Source organism: Oncorhynchus tshawytscha, unplaced genomic scaffold (assembly GCF_018296145.1).
Source record: "Oncorhynchus tshawytscha isolate Ot180627B unplaced genomic scaffold, Otsh_v2.0 Un_contig_3217_pilon_pilon, whole genome shotgun sequence".
Taxonomy (NCBI): Eukaryota; Metazoa; Chordata; class Actinopteri; order Salmoniformes; family Salmonidae; genus Oncorhynchus; species Oncorhynchus tshawytscha.
Window position 1 is genome coordinate 198,163 of NW_024609623.1, and position 12,544 is coordinate 210,706.

General features: G+C 42.2%; 1 protein-coding gene and 1 non-coding gene across 2 annotated transcripts; both read left to right on the forward strand.

The window, feature by feature from the left end:
- Positions 1–315: 315 nt before the first annotated feature.
- LOC121845310 (ATP-sensitive inward rectifier potassium channel 8-like) lies at positions 316–7,868 on the forward strand. The gene is made up of 3 exons (XM_042316409.1): positions 316–1,008; positions 2,776–2,982; positions 6,610–7,868. The coding sequence occupies exons 1-3, from the start codon at positions 659–661 to the stop codon at positions 7,316–7,318; spliced, it is 1,266 nt and encodes a 421-aa protein (XP_042172343.1). The 5' UTR covers positions 316–658; the 3' UTR covers positions 7,319–7,868.
- Positions 7,869–11,591: 3,723 nt separating this feature from the next.
- On the forward strand, positions 11,592–11,732 carry LOC112243399. Its single transcript, XR_002952576.1, has one exon. It is a non-coding gene; the product is annotated as a U4 spliceosomal RNA (small nuclear RNA).
- Positions 11,733–12,544: the final 812 nt, after the last annotated feature.

Genomic DNA, 12,544 nt, shown 5'->3' on the forward strand with positions numbered 1-12,544 from the left:
ACACCACACCTCCTCGCTTACTAAATGGCGCCATCTCTTGGTCATCAATGGGAAGTGGACCTATCCTAATAATCATCCCTATAATAATGTAATAACACAGCAATAATTTGCTTACTGTTGAGTCATTTTTCTATCACACTTGCCTTGTTTAAAAATAAAACATCAATGATATTTTAATTTGGACCCAGTAATGGGATGGTTTAACCATTACCTCAAATACCGGTATTGATTAATTAACTAAACATACGGTCCAACGGGTACACATATATTGTTTGGCTTTTTAATCAATAAAACAAAAACACAATTTAGAAGTAATTACTGGGGTTTCCTCTTTGTTGAACAAAGCCAGCAGTGCATTGCATCCCGCCCATAGAGCGGAGCAGCTACGTCAAGAGAATTTGGGATGCGCCCTGGGTCTGTGACTGCCTGGAAACTCTCACCCGTCAGTACAACTTTTTGGAAGTGGCGCTGGAGCTACCAACCTTAATGTGAAAGAAGTTCATTTAAATCAAATTGATGAAAAACTTTGCAAAATAATACGAATTTATCAAACTTTGAATCATGTTTTCCGCAAGCTGACAGGAGAATTACGCACTAAAAAACACTTCGGTTTACTGAAACCATCCGATTTTTTTCCTCTATTGCAAATGCAGTAAGGATGTTGGCGAGAAAAAGCATCATCCCGGAGGAGTTCTCCCTACCGGGACTTGCTTCGAGGATCCACCGCAAACCAGTGTTCAGGGACCGGGTGAACAAAGCCCGCTTCATCGCCAAGAGCGGATCCTGCAACTTGGCGCACAAGAACATCCGAGAACAGGGAAGATTCTTGCAAGACGTCTTCACCACTCTGGTGGACCTGAAATGGCGCTTCACCCTGGTCATCTTCACCATGACTTTTCTGTGCAGTTGGCTCCTCTTCGCCATGTGCTGGTGGCTCGTGGCCTTTGCCCATGGAGACCTTGTACCCAACCGCACGTCTGGCATTGAGCAGTGCGTCACCAACGTCAAGTGAGTAGTATAGTATAGACTCTATAGATATTTTAAACTGTTGATGTTTGGAGATTTAACTTGTATCTATTTCTGTATTTTGTGTGTAAACTTGTGTATTTTAAGGGCGGAAATAAATTATATGGATTTATTGGGGACTTTTAGTGAAGTAATTGCTGAAACTCAGTTTCAGAATAACTGCTATTTTCTGTGATAACACTGTTACAGTTATATGATGATTGAGCTCCTTGCCATAGAAAAAATGATTTTCCTTCAAATTATAAGGAACTTAAAGGGATACTTTGGGATTTTGGCAATGAAGCCAAAACTGTATGCAAGACATACAAATAGTATCCAGGAGTTCATCTGACTCTGGGGAAGTAGATAAAGGGCTTCATTGCCAAAATCCTGAAGTATCCCTTTAAAGGGCCAATCTGCAGTTGCTGCATTCATAAATGAATCATATGTACCAATGGATTCTGGAAGAATATTAGTATAATTTATAGTTCAACTCTCATACCCCAGCTGAAAGCAAAATATAAGCTTGTTTTATTCCAATGTTTGTAAACAAAGTCAGTGTAAACAAACACTATAAATCCTCAAAACGTGGAAGTAAAGTATGTAGCCTTGCACGAGCATTGGCATGTGTGAGCAGGAAGCATGAGGCAGCTTGATGTACAAGTACAGGACACTAGTCTATCACAAGGCCTTACCCCCAATCTCCCGAATGCTGAGTTCTCAGCAGAGATGCATCAGGTCCCATTTTTACAGTATTTGGTATAGGGCTCCCAACCTTCCAATCTCAGGGTGTACACTCTAACCACAAGGCCACTGAGACACGGTTAAAACTACAATTTTCATATCATGGATGGTCAGTCCTTGCATCCATAGCTCTGTGTATGAATTTGGGAGTGGTTCCGTTTCTCAGGCCCCATCCCTCAGCTTTTACCCAAACAGGGGAGTGTAGCAGGCTTTGTTATCGTTTCAACTGCTGATTGCCCCTTTAACGTCTCCAACGTTTTGCTCTCATTATTTAGTCCTCTGAGATCAGTGGTTGTAGGGGACGCAGATGAGGACAGGAAGCCATAGGAAACCACACTGCCTGTCCAGTAGCTTCCTGCTCCTCTGACCCCTGTGACCTCTCTACCCTCACCACAGATGTAAGATCAGGTCTCTATCCTCATCACAGATGTAGGATCAGGTCTCTAAACTGCTATTACAGATGTAAGATCAGGTCTCTATCCTCACCACAGATGTAGGATCAGGTCTCTAACCTCCCCACAGATGTAGGATCAGGTCTCTACATCGCTATTACAGCTGTAGGATCAGGTCTCTACACCACTATTACAGATGTAGGATCAGGCCTCTACACCACTATTACAGATGTAGGATCAGGTCTCTACACCACTATTACAGATGTAGAATCAGGTCTCTATATCGCTATTACAGATGTAGGATCAGGCCTCTACCCTCCTCACAGATATAGGATCAGGTCTCTACCCTCCCCACTATCCTACACCACTACACCACTATTACCTGTAGGATCAGGTCTCTACCCTCCCCACAGATGTAGGATCAGGTCTCTACCCTCCCCACAGATGTAGGGTCAGGCCTCTACCCTCCCCACAGATGTAGGATCAGGTTTCTACACCTCTATTACAAATGTAGGATCAGATGTCTACAACAAACATCTGACCCGTGACCAATATTTACGTCCAACGTCTCCCTCCTCTTTAACTCTCATTTCCTCTGACCCCTGACCTTTGACCCTCTCTCTCTGCTCTACAGGTCATTCACCTCAGCCTTCCTGTTCTCCATCGAGGTCCAGGTGACCATCGGCTTTGGCCACCGTATGATCACAGAACAGTGCCCCACGGCCATCGCCGTCCTCATCTTCCAGAACATCGCTGGCCTCATCATCAACGCCATTATGCTGGGGTGCATCTTCATGAAGACAGCCCAGTCGCACCGCCGCGCCGAGACGCTCATCTTCAGGTAGGATGGTAGCCTACAGGTTAGATTAGGTTGGAGAGGTGGGGTCAACAGTGTAGGGTGAAGGTGCCCCTAGATGCTGATCTTGGGTCAGTTTAGCATTTACCCCACTAATGGTAAAGGTTTGGATTGGGGGAGCAGAAGCTGATCCTAGATCTGTACCTAGGGAAAACTTCACCCTGGAGAGGTAGAGGATAAAGAGAGTGGGCCAGCATCCGAAGGGTTGCCGCTTCGAATCCGAAGTCCCAACTGGAAAAATCTAGTGCATAGTATGGCTGCACAATGAATCAACTTCACATCGAAATCACAATATCCATATCACAAGAGATCCATATTTCATGCAATATATGAGATGCCACTAAACCCTGTGTAAAGTCTGTTTTTATAGTTGACTTTGTTTGTACTCTCCTTTTCCTCTTGTGGCTGTTTCCCACAGACACTTAGCCCCACCCCTTGTCAATCACGCAGCCCAGTTCCTCCTCCACGCTGTTTGATTCTCTATAAGGTTGCATGCTAGGTTAGATTGTTAGATTATTTGCTCATATCATACAGACCTAGTATATCCATATCACACAGACCTAGTATATCCATATCATGCAGACCTAGTATATCCATATAACACAGCCCTAGTATATCAATATAACACAGACCTAGTATATCCATATCACACAGCCCTAGTATATCCATATCACACAGACCTAGTATATCCATATCATACAGACCTAGTATATCCATATCACACAGACCTAGTATATCCATATAACACAGCCCTAGTATATCCATATAACACAGCCCTAGTATATCCATAACATATATCCATATAACACAGCCCTAGTATATCCATATAACACAGCCCTAGTATATCCATATAACACAGCCCTAGTATATCCATATAACACAGCCCTAGTATATCCATATAACACAGACCTAGTATATCCATATAACACAGCCCTAGTATATCCATATCATACAGACCTAGTATATCCATATAACACAGCCCTAGTATATCCATATCACACAGACCTAGTATATCCATATCATACAGACCTAGTATATCCATATCACACAGACCTAGTATATCCATATCATACAGACCTAGTATATCCATATCACACAGACCTAGTATATCCATATAACACAGCCCTAGTATATCCATATCACACAGCCCTAGTATATCCATATCATACAGACCTAGTATATCCATATCATACAGACCTAGTATATCCATATCATACAGACCTAGTATATCCATATAACACAGACCTAGTATATCCATATCACACAGCCCTAGTATATCCATATCATACAGACCTAGTATATCCATATCACACAGCCCTAGTATATCCATAAAACACAGCCCTAGTATATCCATATCACACAGCCCTAGTATATCCATATCATACAGACCTAGTATATCCATATCATACAGACCTAGTATATCCATATAACACAGCCCTAGTATATCCATATCACACAGCCCTAGTATATCCATATCACACAGCCCTAGTATATCCATATAACACAGCCCTAGTATATCCATAAACACAGCCCTAGTATATCCATATAACACAGCCCTAGTATATCCATATAACACAGACCTAGTATATCCATATAACACAGCCCTAGTATATCCATATCACACAGCCCTAGTATATCCATATCACACTAGTATATCCATAAAACACCTAGTATATCCATATAACACAGACCTAGTATATCCATATAACACAGACCTAGTATATCCATATAACACAGCCCTAGTATATCCATATAACACAGACCTAGTATATCCATATAACACAGCCCTAGTATATCCATATCATGCCCAGACCTAGTATATCCATATAACACAGCCCTAGTATATCCATATCACACAGCCCTAGTATATCCATATCATACACACAGCCCTAGTATATCCATATCATGCAGACCTAGTATATCCATATAACACAGACCTAGTATATCCATATAACACAGCCCTAGTATATCCATATCATGCAGACCTAGTATAGTATCACACATAGTATATCCATAAAACACAGCCCTAGTATATCCATATCACACAGACCTAGTATATCCATATCATACAGACCTAGTATATCCATATCACACAGCCCTAGTATATCCATATCATACAGACCTAGTATATCCATATAACACAGCCCTAGTATATCCATATCACACAGCCCTAGTATATCCATATAACACAGCCCTAGTATATCCATATAACACAGACCTAGTATATCCATATCACACAGCCCTAGTATATCCATATAACACAGACCTAGTATATCCATATCATACAGCCCTAGTATATCCATATAACACAGCCCTAGTATATCCATATAACACAGCCCTAGTATATCCATATCATGCAGACCTAGTATATCCATATCACACAGACCTAGTATATCCATATCATACAGCCCTAGTATATCCATATAACACAGCCCTAGTATATCCATATCATGCAGACCTAGTATATCCATATCATGCAGACCTAGTATATCCATATCATTATCCTAGATACTGAAAAATAGTTGTAAAGTTTGTGTCTCTATGCCCCAGATTCAGAGAGCGGGTTTTGAAGTGTCAAAGTTTGAGGGTTTTGTACACATGCCATCTCCTGCTGTTGTGCCCTTGAGCAAGCCCTCAAATCTGATCCAGGGGGTACACTCTGGCTGACAAATCTGATCCAGGGGGAACACTCTGGCTGACAAATCTGATCCAGGGGGTACACTCTGGCTGACAAATCTGATCCAGGGGGTACACTCTGGCTGACAAATCTGATCCAGGGGGTACACTCTGGCTGACAAATCTGACCCAGGGGGTACACTCTGGCTGACAAATCTGATCCAGGGGTACACTCTGGCTGACAAATCTGATCCAGGGGTACACTCTGGCTGACAAATCGGATCCAGGGGGTACACTCTGGCTGACAAATCATATCCAGGGGTACACTCTGGCTGACAAATCTGATCCAGGGGGTACACTCTGGCTGACAAATCTGATCCAGGGGTACACTCTGGCTGATAAATCTGATCCAGGGGTACACTCTGGCTGACAAATCTGATCCAGGGGGTACACTCTGGCTGACAAATCTGATCCAGGGGGTAGACTCTGGCTGACAAATCTGATCCAGGGGGTACACTCTGGCTGACAAATCTGATCCAGGGGGTACACTCTGGCTGACAAATCTGATCCAGGGGGTACATTCTGGCTGACAAATCTGATCCTGGCTGATAAATCTGGGGGTACACTCTGGCTGATAAATCTGATCCAGGGGGTACACTCTGGCTGACAAATCTGATCCAGGGGGTACACTCTGGCTGACAAATCTGATCCAGGGGTACACTCTGGCTGACAAATCTGATCCAGGGGTACACTCTGGCTGACAAATCTGATCCAGGGGTACATTCTGGCTGACAAATCTGATCCAGGGGGTACACTCTGGCTGACAAATCTGATCCAGGGGGTACACTCTGGCTGACAAATCTGATCCAGGGGGTACATTCTGGCTGACAAATCTGATCCAGGGGTACACTCTGGCTGACAAATCTGTAAAGAAAATGTGATCGGTAAAGAAAATGGACAATAAAGTTATCTTTTCTTGTCATATCTTATTTTCAGCCGCAACGCCGTCATCGCCGTGCGCAACAATCGCCTCTGCTTCATGACCCGTGTGGGCGACCTCCGCAAGTCCATGATCATTGGCGCTGCCGTCCGCCTCCAGGTGGTACGCAAGACCACCACCCCCGAAGGCGAGGTCATCCCTATCCACCAGATCGACGTGCAAACGGAGAGCGCCGCGGCGAGTAACTCTATCTTCCTCTTGGCGCCACTCATTATCTGCCATACCATCAATAAGGACAGTCCGCTGTACGACCTGTCGGCCATGGAGCTGCAGTGCAGCGACCTGGAGGTGATTGTGATCTTGGAGGGCGTGGTGGAGACCACGGGCATCACCACCCAGGCCCGGACCTCCTACGTCACCGAGGAGATCCAGTGGGGTCACCGTTTCGTGCCCATCGTGACCGAGGAGGACGGGGTGTACTCGGTGGACTACTCCAAGTTTGGGAACACGGTCAAGGTGGCGACGCCGAGGTGTTCGGCCCGCGAGCTGGACGAGAAGCCCTCCATACTCATCCAGACGCTGCAGAAGAGCGAGCTGAGCCACCAGAACTCACTGAGGAAGAGGAACTCAATGAGGCGGAACAACTCCATGAGGAATGGCGGCGGGAGCTCCGGCACCATGCGGAGGAACAACTCGGCCCTCACTGTGCCCAAAGTGCAGTTCCTCACCCCTGAGGCGGTGGGCCAGAACATGGCCGTCACATGACACGAGGCCTGGCTCCCATTGGCTGTCCTGCTCTTCCTGGGTGGGACCTCCCATGTTTATCCTCTGGCTCAGTTAGAGCTGACTCTGGTCCTGTTCCCCACACTCTGCCACATATACAGTAGTCAATGCTATACCTGACACACACAATGCCCTGTTATTACTATTCTTGTGAGGATGGATTTAACCGGTTTTAGTTACAGATTAGTGTCTCATTTTCAGTCTGGTTCTTTCCAAGTGCCTTTGCCTTTGTCTGGTTCTAAGCTGTAATAGGCATCCACAAGTTGTACTTTATGATGTAAATGCCTTTAAACATGTAATAACTCTTTATATTGCTTTGTACTGAATTCTGTACTCATCACTGAATCCATGTGATGATTTAATTTGCTCTTTAATGTTACCGTGACCAAAGAACATATTATTACAGATGATAATGGCCAACTCCTTTCTAATAGTAGAAGAAAATGATGTTTTTATATCAGCTGCAACGTGTTACACACCAACCGGGTTCCTCATTCTTATCAGAACCTTTAATAAAGCATTTACTCCAGTACTGTATGAACATTGTACTGTTTCTGGAAACTGTCACAGTAAATAGATCCCCTATAAAACGGATTGTTTTGGGTTCGTTTGGAACATTTTCCCCTCAAATTGCATCTAAATTATTGGACAAATGTGTATTTTCTCTGTGATGATTCAATAGCACTTAGAAATCAAAGTGTGGGAAATCTGTATACATTTATTCTGTTCACAAGCAATTGGTCTCTTGATGAAATATAAAAAAAAGTGACAATCAAGTTAATTAATCAAAGAATAATTTGGATCACAGGTTATAAAAAAAAAGATACGTGTAGTTTTTTTTGGTTGCGTCATCGCATTACCAATCGAGCGGTCGGCAATTGTTACCACAGCCACAAAGTCATAAACCCCGCCTTTCTACAATTTCGCTTCTTAAATGTTGATTTTATAACTAACCTTAAGCCTTGCCTTAAATTAGGTTTATTCAATTAAGCTCATTTTTGCTTTAAGGAATTTTTACAATAAAGCCCATTTTTACTTTGTGACTGTGGTAACTAGTGGAAACCTAATCGGTCGAGCACGTGCAACAAAGTTTTGACTTGTTGCGGACAGGTTTAGAAACTGATGTACAGTAACGTTACTCTCTGCTTGTTGTGGGTGGAGACAAAGATGGTGGAGCAGAAATAATTAGGGAGTGGGATATCTCGCCTTCTTTACTGTCTACGGGGGACATTCTACAACACTTGATTTTGCAGAGATTGGAGTGAATCATGCTAAATGTGTGGTTAACGTATACATATAAAACCTGCAATATATCATAATTGAAAACGTGAATTGAGAAGCCCCAGCCGATTCCAGATGTGTATTGCGCAAAAATAAATATTTAGAAAATGCTTTCTTCAGTTTCGTAACATCAGTTAGCTACCCAGACAGTGACTAGAAGAGTGCGCGACAAAATGAAATGGCCGAAGCACAGAGAAAATCTTTGGCCTGTCCTACACTTGCCTGGAAACCCGACATAGAATTCTGGGTCAGGCAGAAATGTGAGATGCAGAGGAAACTTTCCTGATTCAAACGCTACTTTCTGGTTTCCAGGCAAGCCCTAACGCAATATAGGCAACACCTGAGGGCTGCGAGAATAATGTGTAATGTGTTCATCGGAAATACTTTATTTTAAAGATGCACTATGTACACTGAACAAAAATATAAATGCAACATGCAACAATATCAAAGATTTTACTGAGTTACAGTTCATCTAAGGAAATCAGTCAATTAAAATAAATTCATTCTGCCCTAATCTATGGATTTCAAATGACTGGGAATACAGATATGCATCTGTTGGTCCCAGATACCTTTAAAAACAAGTAGGGATGTGAATCAGTCAGTATCTGGTGTGACCACTATTTGCTCATGCAGCTCAACACATCTCCTTCACATAGAGTTGATCAGGCTGTTGATTGTGGCCTGTGGAATGTTGTCCTGCTGTGTGAAGTTGCTTGATATTGGCTGGAACTGTAATCGATGTGTGCGCTGTCGTACACATTGACCCAGAGCATCCCAAACATGCTCAATGTGTGGCATGTCTGGTGAGTATGCAGGCCATGGAAGAACTGGGACATTTTCAGCTTCCAGGAATTGTGTACAGATCCTTGCGACATGGGGCCGTGCATTATTGCGGAGGATGAATGGTACGACAATGGGCCTCAGGATGTCATCACGGTATCTCTGTGCATTTAAATTACCATCAATAAAATGCAGTTTCTCGACCGTGTAAATTGGGGCCATGTCTTTGCAGATGTAAGTTGTAACGGCAGCTGTTACCATACTGCACATTATAGAGTGGCCTTTTATTGTCACTGGCACAAGGTATGCCTGTGTAAAGATCACGCTGTTTCATCAGCTTGTTGAAATGCAACACCGGGCAGGTGGATGATCTTGGCAAAGGAGAAATGCTCACTAACAGAGATGTAAACAAATTAGTGCACAACATGTTTGAGAAATATGCTTTTTGTGCATTTTATTTCAGCACATGAAACATGGGGCCAACACTTTACATGTTTCATTCATATTTTTGTTCAGTATAGAAATTTCTCTGCCATTTCCTGGTTGCCAAAATTCTAATAGTTTGCCTAATTTCAGTTTATGTGACAAAACAAGCAAGTCTAGTGTAGAAAATCACTGTACCATCTAAACCGCTGTGGAATATATTTTCCATAACCCTAAATATTGTATTTTCAGCTGTTTGAAGCTGTTGTACAAAACAAAGTGAAAGACACCAAATGAAATGTAGGCATGGGTAGCATAGAAATAGTGCACATAGAACAGATCTACCGCTTCTTAGACTTGCTTTCAATGATGTATCTATAACTCACATTTCTATGTGAATTTGGTTGGGTCACCCAAAAGTTACATATTGCAGCTTTAATGCATTCATCCTGATTAACTATCATGTTTTCTTACCTATGCTGCGAAATAGCTAGCTAGCTATGTTTGTTTGCCAATTTGAGGTTTAAGTTAGCCTAGCTAGCTATCTAGTAAAAATGGGACCCTGAAGACTATTCCCAACTCAACAAAATAATAAGCAGAGAAAACCCTTTGTAGCTATTAGTACTAGACTTTACATGGTTCTTAATGAATTATCTTCATATACAACAGTGTCCTTGTGTCTTTACCACCGAATGCCAACTGTATTAGACTAGTTGTTTATCTCAAACAGCTCACAGTCTCACTGTCAGAATTAGACGTCCATGTTTCTGCAACGTCACATTTCTAAATTGTTCCAAACGTCACATTTCAAAGTGTTTAAGGTTAAGCTTAGACCTTAACTCTGAATGGTTACGGTTTGGAATAGGCTTCAAACAAAAATATCAAAAAACAATTTGCAACCTTTGGCTCTTTGGAATCAGAGAATGATGCTTAAGCCCATCTGCCATCCCGTCCACAATGTCCTAGCAAAACCAAAACCTACGTGAAGGTAACAGTGCTCCCTCTAGTGGCCGGGTACCACGTCATCTCCCGACATCAGACATGGATGGACCGTTGAACTGGCAGATTTTACTACAGTGGGCCTAATGCCTAATGAACATTCAAGGCAAATGCCTCCATCTGGTGGTGCAAAGTGAAACATCTCCCTGGTCCATACAGCTCCCCGGTACAGATATTGGTATGTGTAGTAAGGCTGTGTAGAAATTTAAAATATTCCTATGGAATAATAGCACTAATCTCTGACTGCAAATATTCAAAAGTTGGAATATTGTCATCGTACTGATATCTGATTTTGCCATCGTACATATTCAATTATCTACGACTGTTCAAAACATCTCCACATCTTGTTAGGATCCGTCCGGACGGGATACTGCCTGCAGATCAGATCACTGCAATCCTATATTTACATAAGAATTGGTCAGTTCTATCCACAAACCTTGGGACGGCCCTACCTTCAACGTCTAACCCTTAACCCGTTTAAATTTCAACTTCAATGTGACAGGGACGTCCTAAGGATCTGAAAGCACGAACCCATGAGAATGGTATGTTTCACATCCCATCATGCATTGCGGTGTGGTGTAGCTACATTATTCTTTTTAAAATACAAACTATGCACACCTCGGGTTATCGAAACGTTTTGAACACATTTCAATCATAATATATTACTATTGCACACAAATTAGCACCACGCTGTACCGCGACGTTATTATAAACCGTCTCCGTGAATTGTATCTTCTGTGGTGGCTACCTTGCCTTTTTCAAGATTTGAATCAGCTTTGCGCAGTGGCAGTATCGTAGCCTATGAGGTCTATCCGAGGCGCGATTATTGCTAGTTGAAAACTTTACCCAATACCCCGCCGTGACGACTTGAAATATAGTCGGCATTGGCAATTTTTGACGGTCTCTAAGGAGACTGATATTCTTGTTGAAAGTAAAGAAGTTGGTAAAAAAGTGGTACTCTCTGTCTGGAGTTTATTGAATGTGCGGTTATTTGCAGATGTATAAATAAGTGCGTATTTGCAAAATGAGATTAGTGTCATCTCTGTACTTCCATGCAAATACGAATTGAACGTTTGAATTACATGCAGCGTGTAGGTCTAGCATCCCAGTTATGCTACATACATCAGTGATTTGTATCTAGTGGGAGTGCGAGTTTGTAGACAGTTTGTCCATTAGCGAACTCTGCCTCCGACTTTGGAACTAGTTCAAACTGGTATGTTTTCCCATTGATCATATTGTCTGTTTTTCCCCGCTGTTTACCGGTAGTTGGTTTTATGTTACTACTACTGAGTGAGAGCAGGAAAAATAAAAGTACCCCAATAGAAAATGACTCAAGTAAAGTGAAAGTCACCCACTAAAATAGTACTTGAGTAAAAGTATTTGTTTTTTTTTAAATACATGTAATTTTCTAAAATATACTTAAGTATCAAAAGTACAACTACAAATCATTTCAAATTACTTATATTATGCAAACCAGATAGCGCCATTTTTGTATTTTCAACGCCAGACATATTTTACATATGAAGCAGAGCCAGATCAATAGGGATGACCAGGGATGTTCTCTTTAATAAGCACGTGAATTTGACAATTTTCCTGTCCTGCTAAGCGTTCAAAATGTAACGAGTACTTTTGGGTGTTAAGGAATATATATGTATGGAGTAAAAAGCACAATATTTTCTTATGGAATGTAGTAAAGTAAAAGTAGGCCAAAATATAAATAGTAAA

Coding starts and splice junctions, on each gene's coding strand:
- LOC121845310 (XM_042316409.1), top strand. CDS start 659: ATGTTGGCGAGAAAAAGCATCATCCCGGAGGAGTTCTCCCTACCGGGA. Junction 1,009..2,775: donor CAGTGCGTCACCAACGTCAA/GTGAGTAGTATA, acceptor TCTGCTCTACAG/GTCATTCACCTCAGCCTTCC. Junction 2,983..6,609: donor GCCGAGACGCTCATCTTCAG/GTAGGATGGTAG, acceptor TCTTATTTTCAG/CCGCAACGCCGTCATCGCCG.